This window comes from Suricata suricatta, chromosome 10, assembly GCF_006229205.1.
Source record: "Suricata suricatta isolate VVHF042 chromosome 10, meerkat_22Aug2017_6uvM2_HiC, whole genome shotgun sequence".
NCBI classification, from domain to species: Eukaryota; Metazoa; Chordata; class Mammalia; order Carnivora; family Herpestidae; genus Suricata; species Suricata suricatta.
This window is the reverse complement of record NC_043709.1, coordinates 67,684,987-67,707,598: the sequence shown is the minus strand read 5'-3', so window position 1 is coordinate 67,707,598 and position 22,612 is coordinate 67,684,987. Positions and strand designations below refer to the sequence as shown.

Sequence of the window (22,612 nt, the reverse complement as noted above, 5' to 3'; positions counted from 1 at the left end):
TGCAGGGAAGAACAGGCTGCAGGATGGATGGACCATAAACGGTTCTTGAATCACGGTAGCTATTTGCGTTTTAGTTGGCAACAAGGTGCGGTAGCAGGTGCGCTAGTGTTAGACACTCTCACGTGCCTTCTGACCATCGCGTTGTTACTACCTTTTCTGTGGCTGTAGTCTGTTTCCACAAGTTGAGTAAATTATCAACATCATCTTTTAAAAAAGGTAACTTGTTTTTCTCTTTTAAATCATAGTATTACCAACTAAGTGGGTTTTATTGACCATGTACAAAAGCTTATGAATAATTAATAATTTGGGACAGATCTGTTGACGGTCCCATGCTCCTGTCCTCTCTCTGTTAGTTACTTTGTTTCTGGAGTTCTGGAAGCGGCGCCAGGCGGAGCTGGAGTATGAGTGGGACACTGTCGAGTTGCAGCAGGAAGAGCAAGCCCGGCCGGAGTACGAGGCCCGGTGTACCCACGTGGTGATCAACGAGATCACTCAGGTAAAGCCCATGCCGGGTCGGTGCAGTTTCGTCTGTTCACCTCAGCGGTTCCCAGCTTTGGTGGCCCATTGTAGTCACCTGGGTACCTTAAAAAATACTGATGCGCGGGTCCCATCACTACATGTCCTGATGACACTTAGTGGCTTGGGTTTGTTCCAAGCACAGCGATTTTTTTAAAGCTTCTCTGGTGATTCTAATGTGGAGGGAAATATTAGACTCTGACATAAAATGTCAAAGAAAAGATGCATTGGTTTGTGGCCTTTCTTTCATACCAGTAAAAAAAAAGTGCAGAAAAGAAAGCTCAGACTCCATGTCATCGCTGTGTAGGGAAGGATGCGTTGGATTCCGTAGCCGATTCTCCGTTTTCCCCAAGCACCTTCGTCATTGCGGCCCCTTTGTCATCCTAGACCAGCCACCCTCAGTGCCGCACTAACGTCCCAGTGACTGCTCCACCTCCTGGTTGGGATGCACACGAGACTGTGTGGCTCTCATCCTAACGTTGGAGAAAGACTAGAGGAAGAAGGGAAACATTATTGAAGTCCAACTGTGTGTAGGCCTGTGCTAGGCATCTAATATAATTGGAGAGGTAAATTTCCTTCTGCTACTGCAAAAATAAAAATAAAATAAAGCTACAGCTCTCTACAGAAACATTCCAGAGCCCGTGAAAGATCGTTTTTGAATCATCTGCATTGTTGGTCCTTTCCCTCAACACAGAAAATTGAGAGCTGATTGTACTTGCAGCCGTCAGCATAAGGACAGTCGGTTCTGAATACGAATAATTCTTGGAAAGAAAATGCTTTTACCGAGAGCATCCGAAAATGTCCCCAAGTATAGATTTTATAAATTGAATCAGAGATTTACAGAACGCCAACACGAAAAGGGACTGGAGGGAGCAGTTCAACCTCCTCATTTTATAAATGGGAAAAAAAAAGGTTCAATTATCAACAGAAGGTGATGTTTGTCTTTTACAAAGTGACAAGCTTCCAACCATTCCCATTATGTATAGTTCTCACTGTTTACTGTGGAAGATGATGGGCCCAAACCATGTGCTGCTGGAGGACTGCACATTCAGAAATGAAGGCAGAAACTTAGATAAAATTAGATGTTGAAAACACCTTTTAAATACTAGGGGGCAGGGGGAAAGGCTTATAATATTGGCAACAGAAAAGGTACTGAAGAAAGACAATTTGGAATTTTAAAATTGCCAACTAATATGTTAAATTTCCGTTCAAACATTCCTTGTTAAAAAATTGAAGATGAAAGTTCCTTTCTCTTTATCTTTCTTCCTCATTTTACTTTGTTGCAAATGCGGCCTCCATTGGGGTAGAGAGGCTGTAGTGTGGTAATGAACTCTTGGGAATGGGACTGCAAATCCAAACACAGCAACTTACTAGGTGAACGATCTTTGACTAATTATTTAACTTCTCTGTGCTATACCTTCCTCTGTAAGACAGGATTAGTAGAGTTGCTTCCTCACACCGTTGTGGTTAGGATTAGTTGGGTTAATGTGCAGAGCCTGCTTAGAATGGCACCTGACCTAGAGTAAGTGTCACAGAAGTATTTGTAGCTATTATACTACAGCTACTCCTAAAATCCAGCTAAGTCTTGAGACGCACTGATCTCCTGTCTTAAAAGTTAAACATATTCCTATGAGTCATGGAAACTCGAAGTTCATGGCTATCCCAAATTAATATATAAAGCTCAACCAAGAAACACATTGTGGATACCGAGTATTTGCAGACACCCGTGGGACTCTCTGTCCTGCGCGGGCTCTGTGCTGTCTGTCATTGCGGCCATTTTTAAAATCTAAGACAAGCTCAGGAAGGAATGTCGCCTTACAGCTTACCGCTGTCAGATAGCGCAAGACTCCTGAGCTAAGGTCACAGCACACAAACAGTTCATTAGTCGTGCTTGCGTTTTCAGAAACCACTAAAATGAGCACATACTTGTTGCGGGTATGTTTGAACTTAATGACCAAAAAGTGCAGTTATGAGTAAGGAGGTTCAAAATTAAGTTTAGGATTTGGAGACGAATCAGGAGAAAAATCATTTCACCAGAGTACACCTTTGATTGACTAAACTTGTTTTTTTGTTTTTAGGAAGAAGAGCGTGTTCCCTTCACCACCTGGGGAAAATGTATACGTATCACCCTCTGTGCAAGTGCCGTCTTCTTCTGGGTAAATCTGCCACAGACCTTTGAGACCTAGTTTTAACTAGCCGGGAAACTAAAGCGCGCTGGGAACTACGCAGTCTCAGAACTGTTTTCACAGAACCGCGCAGCCACCGCGTGGAACAGCTCTCAGTGTCGGCTCGCAGTGGCTCTTGCAGGTCTTTCCGCCTCATCTGTTTAGATCAGATCAGTGGTTCTGGGCTTTCCATTTTCTGGTGAAGAGACTGAATGGGAGGCATTAAGAATTCTAAAATTTTCCAACAGTAAAAACTAAAATGTCTAGGAATAGCCTTAAAAAGATAATAGGAACTATCAAAGAAAACATAACCACTGAAACATATAAAAGAAGGCTTAAATGATTATAGATAAAAAGATAATATTCCTAAACTATCAGGACTTTTGAAATTAATTTGGGGTTTATTGCTAATAGTCATATTAGTATTATAATAATTAGTAATAAATTGAGACTTTTATTGGCTCAAAAAATACCCAAATTAGACAATAGGACATGAAGTCCAGATATGGCACTCATATCATTAACAATATATGAGAAGGGAGGCATTATAAATCAGTGGGATAAGTAAAGATTATTTAATAAATGGTGATGGAACACTTGTTAGGTATTTGAGAAAGAAGTAAAGATTGAAACCATACTATTAACATATATTGTAATTCCAGAAATACTCAAAAGGTAACACCATAAACCAGAAATAAATATTGATGAATATGTAATCTCTAGATATAAAAAGACTTTCTAAACATAATAGCAACAGAAAAAGTTTCAGAGGAAAACATTTAAAGATTTCCACCCATCGGGGCACCTGGGTGGCTCAGTCAGTTAAGCGTCTGACTTCGGGTCAGGTCATGATCTCACAGTCCGTGAGTTCGAGCCCTGCTCTGTGCCAAGAGCTCAGAGCCTGGAGCCTGCTTCGGATTCTGTGTCTCCCTCTCTCTCTGCCCCTCTCCCACTTGTACTCATTCTTACATGCTCTCTTTTTCTCTCAAAAAATAAATAAATCTTAAAAAAAAAAATCTTTAAAGATTTCCCCACATCAAAAGCATTCTAAGCTTACAACATCAGAAGAAATTTTTGATAACCAATAGAGCACAGAGTTTAATACGTTCAATACATAAAAAGTCCAGATCAGTTGTAAGATAATACCAAATATCCCAAGAGCTAAGGAAGCAGAGAACATGAATACCCTTTCACAAAAGAAAAAATACCGTGACAACTGTCAAGCCTCAATCCTAATTAAATCAGTGTACATTAAAATGAGATAGAGTGTTTGACCTATCAGGTGTTAAGGCTCAGTGTGTGTGAGGAGGAAGTGCAGTGACCAGCTGCTCTCATACGGAAGCTCTGGGAATGTTAAGCTGCTCTGGCAATTCTTAGCAGTTTGGCAAGAAGTATCAAGAGTCAGTATTCATGTGCTTTAATCCATTAATTCAGCTTTTACAAACATTTAATAAGGAACTCTTTCAAAATGGTAAGTAAAGGTTAGTAAAGATTAGTCACATATAGGTTTATTGCAAATATATATACTTAATGTTATTTATATGCATTATTATACAGTAAAATCTTGGATTGCAAGTAACTTGTTCTGTGAGTGTTCCACAGGATGAGCAAGCATTTTTAATACATTTAAATTGATAAATGAGTGGTGTCTTGCAATTCGAGTAGAATGAGACACTAAACATCACATGATCACAACTGAGCCAGTGGTTCTTAAAATTTGTTTCTACAAGTGCTTTGAATTATAAGCATGTTTCTGGAACAAACTGTGCTCACAACCAAGGTTTTATTTGTGTGTGTGTGTGTGTGTGTGTGTGTGTGTGTGTGTGTGTAAAATTTCAGCCAAAATATTCTACTTCTAATCCCTCATACAGTACAATATAGTGCAGCCATAAGTGTGTTCATGAAAATATTTGATGACATGTGAAAATGTTATGGTTATAATAGGCTTAAGGAAAATACATAAGATAATTTTAATATGCAAACAATGCATAGTTCTGAAGGAATTATGCCTATATATATAGTTAGTAGATACATTTTTCCATGTTTCTCTTTTCCTTCATTTAAAAATATTTCTTTAATGTTTATTTATTTTGAGATAGAACACATGTGTGGGAGAGGCAGAGAGAGGGAGAGAGAGAATCCCAAGCAGGTTCCACACGTTCAGCACAGAGCTCGAACTCACAAAACTATGAGATCATGACCTGGGCCAAGATCAAGAGTCCAGTGTTTTACCAACTGAGCCACCCAGGAGCCCCTGTATTTAGGAGTCTTTCAATTATAGGTGATAGAAAATCGTTCTCCAGTTGGTATAAACAACAATGATGACAACAAAATGAACCAATAAATGGTTCCTTTAACTAAAAATCACAGGTCTGAGGTATGGCTGCCATTAAGGATAGATACTGCAGCCCAGATGACATCAAAGGCTATGTGTTTTGTTCTGTTGTCATTCTATGTTCAGTGGCCTCCTGGCTTGCTCGGTGTAGGCACTACCTTATAGTCTCAAAATGGCTGTTGGATTCCAGATTTCACATCACATCTAAGCCAAGAGAGTCTCTGTTAGCAGCTTCCTTTATTGACAAGCTTCTCTTTCCCATGGACACTAGCAGATCTCTCCTCACATCTCATTGACTCTCATTAAGATATTTCTCAGTCCTTGAATCAGTTGCTGAGTCTAATAGGATAAGATACCTATTTGTCCCTAACCAATCAGGATCTACCTGTAAACCCTGGGGGAGGAGGGAGTCAATCCAGCCCAAACCATAGGACTGAAAATAGGGGAGGAGTTATTCTCCCAAAGCACAATCTGGGTCTGCTGCTAAGGCTGGGAACAGACCCAGGCCCACATACACAACCAGCATCCACTATAGAGTAATTTCAAATATTATCTAATAAGCATATATTGAAGTTATAATAGGAAAGATTCATAAGGAACTTGAGAACGAAAATTTTCCTCCTGTGAAGAAATACCGAACCTGTCTAGTGCCGTATAGAATTATGAAAACATTCCAAGTTTATAAAAGCTCTGAAAAGAATTAGAATTCTTTTCATAAACCATGTAGGCCATTTTCAGTGCCATATAGAGGTTAGTGTGACTCCGGAGTCTTGTAGTAACTCCGTTCTTTCACTTATTAGTTGCTTAATTTGGGTTAAAGTCTTCATCTCTGTGGCTTTTTTTCTCGGTAAAAGAGACAATACTACTGTCATCATAATCTCAGCTCAGGTCATGATCCCAGGGTCAGGGATGGAGCCCCATGTCCGTCTCCCTGCCCAGCATGGAGCCCGCTTGGCATTCTCCCTCCCTCTTTTTCAAAAAATAAAATATATACACTTTAAATGGTCTGCATTTGTTGTGTTCTGAGAGGAAGACTGGATATACTTTTTCTAATACATTTTTCTCGGTCTTGGTGAATTTTCACATATACTCGCACACACATTTCATTCCTTTCACAAGCGTTAAGCCCTAACTAAAAGAAAGGAGATAATGAGCAAGATTAGAGGAGGAAATATAATGCCCTCTACACAAACTGATGGCTTTAAAAGTAAGAAAATCATCTTGTTAACACTTCAGTCTCCATGACCACAGCTCACATGTGTGTAGTGCTTTTCGTTTGCCTGGGCTTTATCTTCTAAGTGTTTTTACCTGGAATAATTCGTTAAATCCTCACAACAATTCTGTAAGTTAGTTCCCATTGGGATCCCCCATTACATGGGCAAAGAAGCTGAAGCCCCAAAGGATTTGCACAGGGTCCCACAGCTCGAGGTAGAGCTGGGATTCGAAGGCAGAAACTTGGTTCCAGGACCCTGCCTGTAATCACTCCCTTTACGGCTCTCCACAGGTGAAAACCAGCCTCCCTGTGTTGCTGTAAACAACATGACAGGATTTTCTTGGCCCTGAAATTCACATTCTTTGTAGCTTTTCTCTCTGGTAGCAGTCATCCGAGCAGTCAGACATGCTTTGGAGTAAGTCCAAGAAACTAAGTGTAGGGAAAACAGTTTAAAAATGGGACCTTTAATGTGCCTTACTCAGTGGCCAGAGAAAACCTGCCTAGGAAGGAAGCGCCATCCTACAACCACATTCAAACTATGCTTCAGGAGACATCCCCCTCCCCCCCAACACTGACATTTGGGCTGTGCAGTCAGAATCAACAGATTGGTGAAACGAATCTCGTGCAAAGGCAGGGATGAATAACCGCCAGTTTCAGATCTTAAGATCCAAGGGGAAAAGTGTGTGAAGCTTTCATCAGCAGATACCTGTGGCCATTTCCAAGCTTCCTAAGTGCACCTCTGCAGCCTCCCTGGTCCTGTTCAGAATCTCACCTCCTACAGGTGCTAAGACAACTAGCCCCGTTGACCCCTGAACCAGTGATCTGTTCCCTGGAGGGAAACCTGTCCCCTTCATAGATTATAACTGAGCAAGAACTTGAATTCATATCCTAAAGAGTATCACTTCAGGATATCCCATCATCCATCTCTTCGCGTGTGAACCTTGTCCATTTGAGCACAGGGTAAATTTTCAAGTGTAAAAAGACTACTAGTGAATCTCCTGTTGCTGTGTTTATTGTGCTTTCAGATCCTATTGATCATCGCCTCAGTTATCGGGATCATTGTCTACAGGCTCTCAGTGTTCATTGTATTTTCTGCAAAGCTTCCCAAGAATCTTAATGGAACAGATCCCATCCAGAAGTACCTGACTCCACAGACAGCCACGTCCATCACTGCTTCTCTCATCAGCTTTATCATCATCATGATTTTGAACACCATATATGAAAAAGTAGCAATCATGATTACTAATTTCGGTAAGATCCTATTATAGCTTAGGTCATTTCTAAGACATTTTTAGAACCCAGTGAAAAATAGAGACTGTCTCTTTTAGGCATTTCAATTTTCGTATGTTACAAATTTTAGAGAATTTCAAGTGTAAACATATTTTATCTAACCTGTGTGGGGAAATGAATTATCTACAGCTTTGCATTAGTAAAAGGGACAAAGCAAAGACAATCATTATAATGTCCAAGCTCTGTGTAAACAGATCAGTGCTGAATAATATTTTCAATTACATTAGATCACGTACCCTATTGTTGAAAGTAAATAGTCTCTTTATTGCAAATAAGTGGAATAGGGTCATGGTTCCAGTGGCAAATATGCTCCTTTTTTGCTGAGAGGACAAGTAATCACACTGTTGCGTGGCTTCCTCCCAGGCTGTTCATATTAATACAGCTCTGTTCTCATCAGCTCCAGCTTTTGTAACAAATGTCTCTCTCTCTCTGGCTTCTGTCCCCGGCAGCTGCTTAGTGGCCAGACTTAAGCGCTCCCCACAAGCTGCATATGCCTGGGTCATTCTCCGAATGGTCTGCTCAGTGGTCATCATCTGAAAATGATCAGACTGATTTAAATTCTCGACTAGGAGGATGACCTGTTTCCTCTTCCCCAAATGCTTGTAACAGGTTCCCACTTGTTTTGTTTCAATAGCCCTACCTCATTGCAATTCAGGAAGAGAAGAGAATATCATGTAGCAGGCTATGCAAAAATAATTTTTTGTCCACTTAGACCTGAGAGAGGGCAGCCTTGCCCGTTTGAAAACATGGGACTTGTAAATGTTAAGGAACCCTTGAGTATTTTTGCTGTGTGGGATGTTGCATTCTCGGGGGAGGGGGAGGACTCTTATAACAATGTGTAAACTTAAAATTAACACAGCAGCTATATTAAGGAATTGAAAACAGCTTAAATGAAAACAGTGTGAATTGTATTTTTTTTTAACATGTTAACTCATGTTTCAGTGTCTTTGATTAGGGTCTCAAAGCTGTTCACAATTTTAAAATCTTGCCTTTATTTAACTACAGAACTCCCAAGGACCCAGACTGATTATGAGAACAGCCTGACCATGAAGATGTTCTTATTCCAGTTTGTCAACTACTATTCTTCATGTTTCTACATCGCGTTCTTTAAGGGCAAATTTGTAGGTTATCCTGGAGACCCGGTCTATTGGCTGGGAAAATACAGAAATGAAGAGGTATGAGTATAGAATTGTATTCTCTTGACAGTTTAAGCTGCTTCATGTTTTCTCCCAGTTGCCCGATGAAGAGTTTTTTCCCGAATATTCAGATTCTTTTTGCCTCAGCAGAATCTATATCAGAAAAAACTAAAATTAATGCCTCTCGATTTCATGTTAGACCCATCAAAAATTTAAATGAAATTGTCTTTTTAATATTCCAGTGTGACCCAGGTGGCTGCCTCCTTGAACTGACGACACAGCTGACAATAATCATGGGAGGAAAAGCGATCTGGAATAACATACAAGAGGTGTTACTTCCGTGAGTATTAAGTTGTGTAATCTTGGGGATATGAGGGGGATGGAATAGACTGTCCATCCAAATCATTTGCCTGTGTGTTCACACAGCTGCATGCCTATCTCTAAAATGGAGTAAACGCTATTTATTTAAAGTCTCTAGGGGCACCTGGGTGGCTGAGTCGGTTAAGCATCCGGCTTCGGCTCAGGTCATGATCTCACAGTTCATGGGTTCGAGCCCCACATCGGGCTCTGTGCTGACAGCTCAGAGCCTGGAGCCTGCTTCGGATTCTGTGTCTCCCTCTCTCTCTCTCTCCCTACCCTCCTCACGCTCTGTCTCTTTGTCTCTCAACAATTAATAAATGTTTTAAAAGGAGTCTCTAAACAAAACAATCCAACCAATGGGGGTGAATGTATCCAGTGTTTAATAATTATGTTTTTAAAAAACATACTTCTTTCTGTTTAACTTTGATCTCCATCTGCTATACTTTATGCCTGTTAGCCCATTATTGGTAGCTGACTGATCTTAGTCCTTGGAGAGATGGCCTTTGTTGGAGCTATTAACTATTTCCCTCACTTCTCATGACTTTCTCCTCCCTTTATAGCGTGGCTTAAAAATCAATAGTTGTGATCTGTTGAGTTCCTAGTGTGTGCCATTCACTATATTACGTGCTTTATAGATCTTCCTCATTTAATCTTTCAAACAATCCTTATTTTTATCTCCCTTATGCAAATGAAGATTCTTTGGCTTAAAGAGGTTAATGATTTATCCACATTCGCCTTATCCATAAGAGGCTACTGTGGGATTCAAATCCGAGATCCCAGGACTCCAAATCCATGTGCTTTCAAGAAGAGCAGTTCTCCTGTGGTCCTCAGGCACCAGGATTACATAATAATGTTTTAAGAGATAATCATCAAAATAATAACCACAAATGTTTTGACTTACTGTTCTTTCCCTAAGAAATGAGAACAACAGATGTTAGCTAAGGTCACATTGTCCTCTTCAATTTTCACTGAAACCCTATCCTGTATCAAAGTAAATAGTCCAGGGCCATCTCAATTTCTGCACATTTTCAGGGAGCTTATTCATCTTTTATGGCCGCTGAACAGATTGCCACCAACTTAATGGTAATAGGAGGACAATGAAAAAAAAAAAAAACCCACTATGAGATCTCACAGTTCTAGAAGTCAGAAGTCTGACAGGGATTTCAGTGGGTGAAAGTCAAGGTATTACCAGGGAGGTGATCCTTTCACAAGCCTCCAGGATGAATATCTGTTTCTTTTGCCTTTTCTGGCTTCTAGGTGTTGTCCACATTCCTTCGTTTATGGCTTCTTTTCTCATCTCAAAGCCAGAAGTGTTACATATCTCTGACTCTTCTGTGATCCCATCGCCCTCCCTCTCTTTTCCACTTTTATTGACCCTGGTGATTACACTGGGTCCACCTGGATGGTCCAGGAAACCATCTAAAAGCTCATTTGCAACCTCAATTCCTCTTTGCCATGTGACTTAACATACTCCGATATTCTGGGGAGTGGGACACAGACCTCTGGTAGGGGAAGTCCATTTTTCTGCCTATCACACTTAACCTTTTCAAAATAATTTCTGACCCTGAGTTTCTGTGCGCACAAAACTTTGGATCTCCTTCTGTGTTGCCTTCTACATCTATACTTTTTGGTCATGCCAAACCAAACACAGACTGTGGTCCCTCTCCTCAGTGTCCTCCAAAACCACTCACACAAGCAGTCTTTACTGATGTTTGGGGCATAGAGGCAGAAACTCAACTTTAATTTTGAAATTAAAAAACCTCCATCTTTTAAAAGTCTTTCATTCTGCTATATAACTGGATTGTGTGTGTGTGTGTGTGTGAGAGAGAGAGAGAGAGAGAGAGAGAGAGAACGTGAGCAGGGGAGGGGCAGAGGGAGAGAGCGAGAATCCCAAGCTGGCTCCATGCTCAGTATGAGCATAATCAAAAGTCGGATGCTCAACTGACCGAGCCAGCCAGGCCTCCCAGGCTTGTAGGCCTCAGGCTCTGCTGCTTGTCTTTCTCCCACCAGACAACTTCCCTCTCTTTCTTTCTCTTCCCTCCCCTAACCTCCTCTCTGTTCCCCATTAACAAGTTTCTGTTCATTCTGTTTGCATAGCAGTTAGCCTTTTTTTTCTTTCTTCTTCTCTTTCTGTTTTTATAGAGCAGACACCTTTGGGTTTCAGTGTGTCCTTCCAGATTTCCTCCCCAGGCTCATCCTCCGCCTTCATTGTAAACTGTCAGGGTCTGTCTCTAAACAGACACCCCCACTTCCCCTCTAACTCTCTCCTCCCTGCCCCCCTCACAAAGAAAGGGATTCTGGTCTTAGCTGTAAAATTAATATTTTGGAGCCTTACAGTTCAGTAAACAACCTTACCTTCACTGAGTTCACATTCAGATTTTTCCAAATGAGTAAAAGTAGGTCATGCACAAATATTGGGCTTTTATATGAGAATAAATATACCAAATAGAGGAAAAGTTTAACTCCGATTATTAAAAAGCATTTTCCTGAAGGAAGTAGGCTAATTATTTAACACTAAATTTTGATGACTAATTGGTTGTCAGTGAGCTATTTTCTGATTTCATAAAAAACTGGCTGGGCGGCAGTGGGGTTGGGGGAAGTAGATTTTCTAAACTGGTACTGAGAAATTGGTATGAAATGAAAGTAACTCATGAAATATTTACACATGAAGGATGTATTATGTATCTGTGGTCTGTTTATACATTCACTTGAAGTGAGTCCATTGCTGTACATTATCGCGACCTGAACTTGTTTGGATATTTCTACTCCTGGTTTAAAATACCTAAGGCCAGTAAGTTCTAAGTTATCTTTCCCTTGTCTGAAAGCTGGGAATGCTAAATGTTAGCCACTTGGAGAGCGACAGGGGCTCTTCTCATTTCTGCTTCTTTGTGTTTAAGTGCTAGCTTCCTTCTTTCTTTTTTTCACTCCAAGGGAAACATCTATCAGTTACTCCTGCTACCAAAACTACCCCCATCCCCAAAATATACAGGGATGGAGAGAAAAGCCTTGTAAGTCGGTGGCTATTTTCACACCATTCAAATATGTCAGAACGAACACAGTGAAATGAATGTCACCATATACTTCCCTTCTTCCACCCCCACACCACTTGTGGTCCTCAGCGAGGATCCTGGGAGCAAACAGAGCAGCACATCTGGCACTGTGACCCAGCTTCCTGTTGGGGTCCCACTAGCATCTAAATCAGCTCGTATTTAGTGGGCACGCTCCAGCGTGAATCAGTGATTCCCGTTCTTCAGATACAGCCCATCAGCAAAGTAACAGAATTCTGTGTTGGACCCAGAAAGCAAGCTCAGAGCCCTTGGGCCTTCCCAGCCTTGCTTAGTATTTTGACATGAGGCATTCCTGGGAATTCTGTTCTGTACTTGACAGAAGGCTGACACAATCTCTGCATTAAGCCATTCACTCTGGAGAAATTTTTATGCTAAAATGTTAAGTAAAATAATTAGAGTTAAATATCCAGAATGCCAGTAGCATTGTTCTTTGGTGTTTAGATAATGGAAGGCTGTAATTTTCATCCTTTATATGTTTTCTGTATTTTCCACAATGGGTATGCACTACTTAAATCAGGAAAGTGAACTATTAGAAGAGAAACTATCCCTTTTCAAGGTCTGAGTTGGCTAGAGGATGAACCAAAGATCCACTAAGAGAACCCTAAATACCATTATCCCTCACTATCCATAGTCACACTTTACATTCAGGAATAGTAAAATAGATTCAGATAGTGAAGGATGCTTGTAATCAAAATTAACAAATGGAAATACTGTAGAATATTCTTATTTAAAATTTTTTTTTAGTGTTTATTTTTGAGAGAGTGCACATGGGGGAGGAACAGAGAGAGGAGACACAATCCAAAGCAGGCTCCAGGCTCTGAGCTGTCAGCACAGAGCCCAACATGGGGCTCAAACCCACGAAACAAGATCATGACCTGAGCCGAAGTCAGACACTTAACTGACTGAGCCACCCAGGTGCCCCAATACAGTAGAATATTCTAAACAGAGATGGTGGTTATCATTAGCATTAAATATGATAATAAAGAGATGGTGGTTATCATTAACATTAAATATGATAATAAAGATACAAAGAAAAAATGAGGTGTAAAGTGCTTTATACCATCCTTTACACGTAATAAGGACTTAGGGAAGGGTAATGTTTTACAGTGCTGTTATTGCTAATATGCATGGTAAATTCCTAAGAAAATCATGTTGGAATGCCTGCTAGTGGGAGAAACTTCTGCCCCCGTCAAGGGAGGGATCTATCTATCATCTGTATTTTTAAAAAGCTCTCTAAGTGGTTCTCCTGTGCAGTCATGACTGAGATCTCTGCCCTAGAACCATAACCCGCTAGAAAACCCAGAAGACCAAGAATAGTGATGGGTAGTTGACAGCCCAAGTTTTACTACTACAGATGAGTGGTTCAATTCAGGAAGACCGAACAAGAGGCTCAGAGCCTGGAGCTCAGAAAACAAAGCTAGTCAGAAAGACTTCTAATATGACCTGCTGCGGGTGGAGGTAGGCAGTGCCGCGTGGGAGGGAAGTGCCAGCCAAGCCGGTCATGCAGGTGGTTGCTGGGGCAGAAGTTCCATCCTCAGTCCACACTGTAATGGGTTTGGAGCCCTGAGCGTAAAAGGCCTGCTTCTCTGGGGCATGGAGAGGGTTCCGTCCAGAGGCTGAGGCTGGAAGTGTGAGGGAGACCAAAAACAAACAAACAAAAAAACAATAGACACCAGGAATCTTGTTGGGTGATGGATGCGTGGTCGTTGATGCCACCTCCCTCACAAGGGCCCTGTCATGTGTGAAACTGCTAGTTCCCAGGCCATGCCTTAGACTTGACTGATAACAGAGCTTCGGGTTGGGATACAGGAAGTAGCACCAACCAGCAACAAGCATTCCAGGACAAGTGTTGACGTGCGATTCACCAATCCAAGCGTTGCATCCCAGAGCTAAGCTCCTAAGTAACTTAGGCTGTATTTACAGTCGACCTGGCCTTAGCCAATTAGCCTGTATTGGCCAATACAAAATCCTGTGTTAGGAAATGAACTAACTATTTTACCTGTTCTGAAGTATTTAATCCTGTCAGAAAACCTGGCCAATATAGGTTTTATCATCTCATTGTACTTGTACTTGACTGAAGTTAAATAGTAAGAAGTAAAGTATAGATTCACATTCAGGGGTATCTGAGACCATGTCCCCTCCACTTTCCACAGCCACCTGCTGTGCCTCTCATGTCATAGAAGAGAAAGAAATGGGGAAAGATTGTTAAGCCAGGGACACGTTCTGTTAGAAATCTCCCCTTGTAAACCTTGGCTAGTGTTCAGTGAAGTTGACACAGACTAGCCAGCAGTGGGAAACCTAGCATGATGAGCTATTTGTAATTCGTATCTCCATCGGGGGTGGGGGGGTGTGCACACTTACACGGGTGCATGCGCAACACATACACTTGTTTTTACAGTATCGTGAGGCCTCTCATTGCCCAAATTTGCAATCTGTACCAGCGTATTGTTTAATCAGCCAAAGCTTAGCCCAGATGTTTGTATTTGAAGTTGTTTGCTGCTGTTATGCCTCTTCTGGTGAACTCCATGAGTAAGCCCTAGCCAGCTGTTGCTGTAGGGTACAACAGTTCTTCAGGCTACAGGTGCACACCTCATTTCACTGCCAGACTTCAATTTCTTTTTAGGGAAAATAGCCATAAAAGGGGGGGTGCATTTGTTCGGAGGCTTTGAGAAAGAAAATAACCTAAGAGACCAGTGGGGCCAGTGTTTCCAACCAGCTATGCACTGTGACTTTAAGGAGGCATTTCGCTTCTCTGGGCCTAGATTTGTTCAGCTTAAAATAGGGTCTTGGACCTGTTTCCTCTAAAATGAACATGTATCACTTCTCCTGCAGAGCCCTTCAATGGCTCCCTGGTTCCGCCAGAGTAAAAAATCCCCAAATCCTCACAGTGGTCTCTTAGGCTCCCCACTTCTTAAAACTTCCAACCTTGTTTCCTGGTAGGCCTGGACCACACCAGGCTCCATGCTGTCTGTCAGAACTAGGAGGCCTGCCTCTGCCTCTGGGGCTCTGTAGTCACTGTTCCCTCTGCCTACTTCATATTTTTATTCAAATGTCACTCTTGGTGAGCCCTTCCCGGCCACCACCGCTCCCCTACCTTAAATGCCAACTCTCCATTCCTTAACGCTGCTTCATTCTTCTCCAGAATACTCTTACCAGCCCCCATACCATGTCTGTCTTCATTTTATTTTCTCTGGTAACATCATTCTGGAAAGATCATTGTGGATAATAGCAGGGAAATGGGGGGGAAATAAAGTTAATCAAATGAAAGAAAGGGTTTTTAAAAGTTTTTTAAATTTAATTTATTTTTTTAAATTTATATCCAAGTTAGTTAGCATATAGTGCAACAGTGATTTCAGGAGTAGATTCCTTAATGCCCCTTACCCATTTAGTCCATCCTGCCCTCCCACAACCCCTCCGTAACCCTCTGCTTGTTCTCCATATTTAAGTCTCTTAACGTTTTTGTCCTCCTCCCTGTTTTTATATTATTGTTGCTTCCTCTATGTTCATCTCTTTTGTATCTTAAAGTCCTCATATGAGTGAGGTCATATGATATTTGTCTTTCTCTGACTCATTTTGCTTAGCATAATACCCTCTAGTTCCATCCACATAGTTGCAAATGGCAAGATTTCATTCTTTTTGATTGCTGAATAATACTGTTATGTGTGTGTGTGAGTATACACAAAAATATGTGTATATACACACACACACACACACCACATCTTCTTTATCCATTCATCCATCAATGGACATTTGGACTCTCCACACTTTGGCTGTTGTCGATAGTGCTGCTATAAACATTGGAGTGCATGTTCCCCTTCAAAATGGCACACCTATATCCCTTGGATAAATACCTGCTAGTGCAGTTGCTGGGTCATAGAGTAGTTCTATTTTTAATTTTTTGAGGAAACGTCATACTATTTTCTAGAGTGGCTGCACCAGTTTGCATCCCCATCAGCAGTGCAAAAGAGATCCTCTTTCTCCGCATCCTTGCCAACATCTGTTGTTACCTGAGTTGTTAATGTTAGTCATTCTGACAGGTGTGAGGTCATATCACACTGTGGGTTTGATTTGTATTTCCCTGACGATGAGTGATATTAAGCATTTATTCATGTGTCGGTTGGCCATCTGGATGTCTTCTTTGGAGAAGTGCCTTTTCATGTCTTTTGCCCATTTCTTTACTGGATTATTTGGTTTTTGAGTGTTGAGTTTGATAAGTTCTTTATAAATTTTAGACACTAACCCTTTATCTGATATGTCATTTGCAAATATCTTCTCCCGTTCAGTTGGTTGCCTTTGAGTTTTGCTGATTGTATGCTTTGCTGTTCAGAAGCTTTTTATTTTAATGAGGTCCCAATAGTTCATTTTTGCTTTTGTCTCCTGAGAGAAAGTATTTTTAAAAACTAATTGTCCATAGGGCACCCAGCTGGTTCAGTTAGTTGAGTTTCCAACTTCAGGTCGTAATCTCACGGCTCCAGACTTCAAGCCCCACATCGGGCTCTGCTGTCAGTTAAGAGCCTGCTTTGGATCCCTTGTGTCCCTCTCTCTCTGCCCCTCCCCCACTCATGTACACACATGTGTGTGCTTGCTCTCAAAAATAAAAACATTAAAAAAATTACCTGTCCACATGAAAATAAGGTGGGAGAAAAAATAATAGCAGTTACATTTTTAAAATTTGGTACATAGCACTAGTTTTCAAAATATTTTAGGGCAAGGAGGCAGGAATAAAAAGAAATTTAGCATGAAATCAAGAAATTAATTTCTTGAGAAGATTATGTGTTTAGCTTGAGATATCTGCAAAATAATGATAATATTCTACCTGACAATTCGATCTTCTTGGCAGCTGGGTCATGAACCTAATTGGACGATGTCGCACGGTTTCCAGAGCAGAAAAGACAGCTCCGCGATGGGAACAAGACTACCACCTGCAGCCCATGGGCAAACTGGGCTTGTTTTATGAATATCTTGAAATGAGTAAGTCTTCGGTGCAGTTTGAGTTGATATAAATCAGATTGGGCCATGTTTGGGAGCCCACATAACTACCTGGCATATTGAAATGAAGAAAAGCCTGTTTTTCTCCACTAGATCCAATTACACAATCTGGCTTTCAAATAAGGTGACTGTGTGTATCGTAAATATTTATGTTGTACAGAGCTAAAGATTTATTACGAAGCAGTGATTTGGAATATTCATTGAGGTACATCACCCCCATCCTCAGAGCACTCTAACCGTCTTGTCTGAGAATGAATGCAGAACTATTATTAGAGGTGATTCAGCCTGGGCTGCAGTCCACGCGGGCCCAGCTGTCGGCCAATACACTTCTGAGTGAGTCACATAAGCAAGCCTGGACAGAGAGCCTGGAGGGGCATGCTGTTTTGCGGCTGGCGGGATCACAGGCTTCCCCTGACACCTCCCACCTGCCTATGACAGTGTCTATTCCTTCTGGCCCCAGGCAGGGTTTCTGCCTGGTTCTTTGAGTGACCTCATGGATAATCACTGGCTTGAATTCAGAACCATTTTGCAGGTTTGGAATTAAGAATTTAGCACAGGTCCCCTCCTTCTTGAATGCTCTGTCCATTTGTGCAGTATTTGCTTGGGCTCTGTTTCTCTTCATTTGAACTTGACTCTGAGCTCTTGGGTACCTTTAAATGGACACGTCTCAAAACAGATATCCAGAGGAAACACCATCTTTTCTATTAATGTATAACACGCTTATATCTAATAGAAGGCTAACAATCCATGTGTTTTGTATCTGTGCCCTTTCAGCTACCCATTGCACTGAACTCCACTTTTTTTCAGCTTAGGGGATTAGGAAAGGAGGCACAACATTTTGGTTGACAGGCCTTGCATTTATGCAGAGGGGTTTGTGTGTTTACAAAGATTCTGCTGTGCAGTTCCTGTTTACAAGTCTGCAGATAGAGGATGATTTTTATTAAATCACATTCTATATATAAAATAATTGCTTTTAAAAATATACACGAAACATGGAAACACATCTGCTTCCTTCAGTGAGTGAAAGGTTCATCTTGTACCACCTTCAGTCAACAATACTTTGCAGCCTGAAGTTTGATTTAAATTTCATTTTTACTTTTGTTAGGTTTCAGGACCAGGTTCGTCTAATGTAGAAGCCATATTTATTTATTTATTCTGTTCATTCTCAAAAGGACTGTAAGACAATTACCTCTGATTCCAAAATGAGTCATATTTGTAAATATTTCTTGTGGAACTATCACCAGCATTAATAACAACATTCTGAGGCAGAATATCATTTGTTATTTTAGCACCAAAAACATACCTTGAAAAAAAGAATTATTTTTCTGTAGTTGACTAGTCAAATAAAGAGCATTGTGAGAAAAAGTTATAGGCAAAGGTTGTGCTTTGGGGAGAAGTTGGTATGACTTGTAGAGTTTCATAGTCTCATTAAATAGTTACCAACAAAATAATTTGACCACATCCCATCCTACAAGAAAGGATGAAATAATGACTATTAAAAAGATATTTTTAGATATTTTAAATTGTTTTCCTATTATCTAAATAACACCTAATGAATTAGAAAGATTAATTCTGAGCACAGGCAGTTTGTTGTTCCATATTCAATACCAGGGTTGGGTGAAACTAGTTTTTGTTATTTTACTTTGTGACAGAATTTCCAAGTGCCTTTTGAATTATTTTTGTTCCTCTAAAATAAATATAGAATGCCTTTTGTGATGGTCTCATTACAGTTCCTCTTGCTCTTCCCTATATTCATTAATGACACCACCGGCTGCCTTTTTAATTATGCCTCCTCACCACTGATGGGAAACATTTTCTGGCAAATGAGCCTAGAGCCTTGAATCCAGCCACAGCTCTGTTCCCCTCTGCCCAGTGGAGGGGATAGATCCCCTTCTGCGGGAAACACCTTTCTCTTCCCTATCTGAGGAATTCCGGCCAAGCCTCAGTAGTAACCCTCAACTGTTCACACAGATTTGCTGCTCTTTTCTGTAGGCATTAACAGCACTTGACTCCTGCTTTCATGGCATCTGGTGTGGGCATGCCCGTCCGCTGGCTAACTGACGCTCTTCGAGGTAGTTACCAAGCCCTCTGCATTTTTCATTCCTCAGCGGGAGCACCACTGTCTGGACCTAGTACTTGTAAATATTTAAGTGACCTGAGCTTGGAGTTCCAACACATACACACACATATAACTGCTAGTTGAGTTTACGTTAATACTGCCTCCACCATCCTGGTGAGGTGCTTTATGGTATATGTTTTTTGGGTTTTATTTTTGAGGGAAATTTCTCTCTTATTTAGTGAATTCCCCACCCTCCTTTGAGATTATTAAAGTAACCCTGGTGTGTTAACCACAATTGCTTCCCCAGGGATCTGGTCTCAACTTCTGAGAATTCAGACACAGGACATAGAGAAATAGTCTGTCAGTCTAAAATCTGGCTTAGGGGCGCCTGGGTGGCTCAGTCGGTTGAGCATCCAACTTCTCCTCAGGTCATGATCTCACAGTTCGTGGGTTCGAGGCCTGCATCTGGCTCTGTACTGACAGCTCATAGTTTGGAGCCTGCTTCAGATTCTGCATCTCCCCCTCTCTCTGCCCCTCCCCTTCTCGTTCTCTGTCACTGTCTCTCAAAAACAAACATTTTAAAAAAATTAAAGTCTGGCTTAAAAGCCATAAGATACCATTTTGTACTTAGAGCACAGACACTAGTCTCTTGAGAACTTGCTGAGGCCTTCTCAGGGACAGAAATGAAATGCCCTGTTTGTCTCTGGCCCTGTCTCTTCTACCCTTGTTAACTTGACCTCACCATCCTCCATCTCCAAGTCAATTTTTAAAGATCTATTAAAACAGTGAACTTCATAGATTACTTTCTCCACTTACTATCATTAATACTAACTCTTCTTTGGACTCTCCTTGTGCCCACCTCTTTTCCTCTCTCCAATGCTGACCCCACCTAAGCACCCCCCATACTCTCCGGGACTCAGGCCTGTCTTCTTCCACTCCCTCACCTCTGCTGTTTCTGCCCACCACCTGCATTGGTATTTCCTCATTTCTGCAGGCCTCCTACTTTTTTACTCATTCAGTCGTTCATTCATCCAGTAAACATTTATGGAGCACCCACTATGCCAAACACTGTAGCAGTTGCTGGGGATTCTGAGACAAGACTGGTGCCTGCCCTCACAGAGCCAAGCAAGGGGTGGTGAGTGTTTGGTGGACTGTTAAGAAGGCAAACGCAGATGAGACTTTCTAGAGTGCATGATATTTAAACTGCATTTTGAAGAGTGAATGGAAGTTGTCTATCTGAAGTATGGCAAAGGAAATGGACATTTCATGTAGAGATGTGGACACATTTAAAGGTATAATAGCATGAAATAGCTTGGCCAGTTCAAAGTGGGGTGAGAACAAAAGGTCCATAGGTGGGGATGTCAGGTAAGCAAGCACTATGTCATAATAGGTCTCCTGTGCTCAGTCAGAGAACTAGAACTTCTCTTTAATCAACTTATCCTTACCCACGGGAATATTTGTAAGCAAGAGAACTGTATGTTTATGTTGAAAAAGATCAGATCATTCTGATAGCCGAATGGAAGATATTTTGGTAGGAGGAGGAGATTTTGGGAGACTACACCAGGTAACCCCCACAACTGGGTAATCCTCACACCTAAGTAGAGGCAGTGGGTATAGGAATAGAGACCAGGGAGCAGATTGGACAAGTGTTAAAGAGATGACTAGTATGGCAGGTGAGGAATAGAATTGCTGAGATAATTTCCAGGAGATTGAATGTGCAGGTAGAATATGAGAGGAGCTGGTTTCAAGGAAATGGTTCAGTGTTGCATATTTTGAGTGTGAGGTGTCTGTGGGATGCATCCATTGAAATGTCCATTAGAAAGTTGGACTCCCTAAAAGCTCAGAGGAGCTGTGGGTGATGCCCTCCGGGTGATTCAGGCATGCCTGACACAGAATTGATGATGAGGCCCTGAGGAAAGGGGGCATTTAAAGGGGAAAGAAGGGGAAAGAAATCCACAAAGAGAAGGAAGAATAGCAGAACAATTGGAAGGAATGTAGCAGAGAATTATATCAACATAGAAAGCTTAGAAGGTGATCACTTAGAAGGTGATCATGTTGCTTAAGAGGAATTTGAACACTGACTAGAAGGCGCATAATGCAAAATAAGTGGGCAGGGTGGGGAAGCAAGAGTTGAACCCAGTCTTAATTGCTGGGACAGTGCGGAAAAGTAGGAGCAGCATTATAGGTATATTTAAAAGAAATTATTTGTGCCCGCGTGCACATACACACCCCTTGGCTTTTTAAAGTTATTTTAAAAAGTTGGGGCGAAAGCATTCCACTGAGAGGGAAATGTTTGGCCATATCAAAAGCTGCCTATAAGGACCGAAACAATAAGGACTGAAAATGTATGCTGGCTTTGAAATCTGCAGCTACTGCAACATGAGCTAAGGGAGGGCCATGGCAGGATATAGGGCTTTGAGGAGGGAATGGGTGGCGGAGAAGTAGTTTAGGTACTTCTTCAAGAAACTTGAAGTGAAGAAGTAAGCATAGAGAGTAGTAGAGCAATAATGGGTCATAGAAAAATTTTAGACTAGGATTATTTTTGTTTTAACATTGTTTATTGCCTTGCAGAATGGGTAGGTCTTTTTTCATTGTTCTTCATTTCAAAGTTTAGAAAATTCTTCTACTCGACTATTATTTTTGAATGAATCCATTTCTAATTAATTGTGATGTCAAAAGCGAGGACTCCATACCAGGTTTTCCAGTGATGTAGCTGATTGCTCCAACACGTGAATCCACTGATTTGAAGCATCACTTTTCATTATATAGTAAAATTCCATGGCTATCTGCTTTGATTCTGTTTAATTCATACTATTAATGCACTAGTTCTAAACTGTTTCAATTGCCAGCGCATAATAATATACATTATTAGCATCTCTCAGAGCTGGTCCCATCCTATCCTCTTCTAGAATGTCTCTCCTACTGTCAATTGAAACATTCCTCTTCATTATTTTACTTGTGTAGATTTCTTGAGAAACTTTAGCATCACTTTTAGGCTTTAAAAAAAGTCCATTTGGGATTATTAACTAAATTTGCATTGGAATTCTAAATTATATTTTGGAGAAGAAAAAATGATTTAAGTCCCCCATCGTGAGTCTGCCCAATTATGTTACATCCTACCATTCATTCATTTAGCATTATTTGTTTTCATTTTTTAAGGCCATTATCATATCATTAACATTTCTCACTAACTTTTTTGTAAATAGTCTACTTTTGTTGTCATTATAAATGACATCTTTTCTGTTTTGGATTTTTAACTGGGTTGATTGCTAACATATACTAATTTCTGCTTCTCTTAAGTAACGAGGAAATCGGGCAACATTGGACCCTCATTCCAACATGGCAATTGTGTGCAGTCCCTTTCATTAGGCTATGCACTTGCCAGTTTACCACAGTTGACTGCACCCCCTGCACACATTTCTGTTACTTGCCTGGCCCCTGCAGGCAGTGAGTTCATTTAGGGGTAGGTGATGCATTGACA

General features: G+C 41.0%; 1 protein-coding gene across 3 annotated transcripts in view; it reads left to right on the top strand.

Annotated features, from left to right (window-relative positions):
* ANO6 (anoctamin 6) overlaps positions 1–22,612 on the top strand; it is a 193,078-nt gene that overhangs the window by 154,546 nt on the left and 15,920 nt on the right. For all 3 annotated transcript variants that reach the window (XM_029954242.1, XM_029954241.1, XM_029954243.1), the window contains 6 exons: positions 354–496; positions 2,595–2,672; positions 7,255–7,480; positions 8,525–8,694; positions 8,898–8,995; positions 16,924–17,054. In XM_029954242.1, coding sequence (XP_029810102.1) covers positions 354–496; positions 2,595–2,672; positions 7,255–7,480; positions 8,525–8,694; positions 8,898–8,995; positions 16,924–17,054 — 846 coding nt within the window. The remainder of the gene's footprint in view (positions 1–353; positions 497–2,594; positions 2,673–7,254; positions 7,481–8,524; positions 8,695–8,897; positions 8,996–16,923; positions 17,055–22,612) is intronic.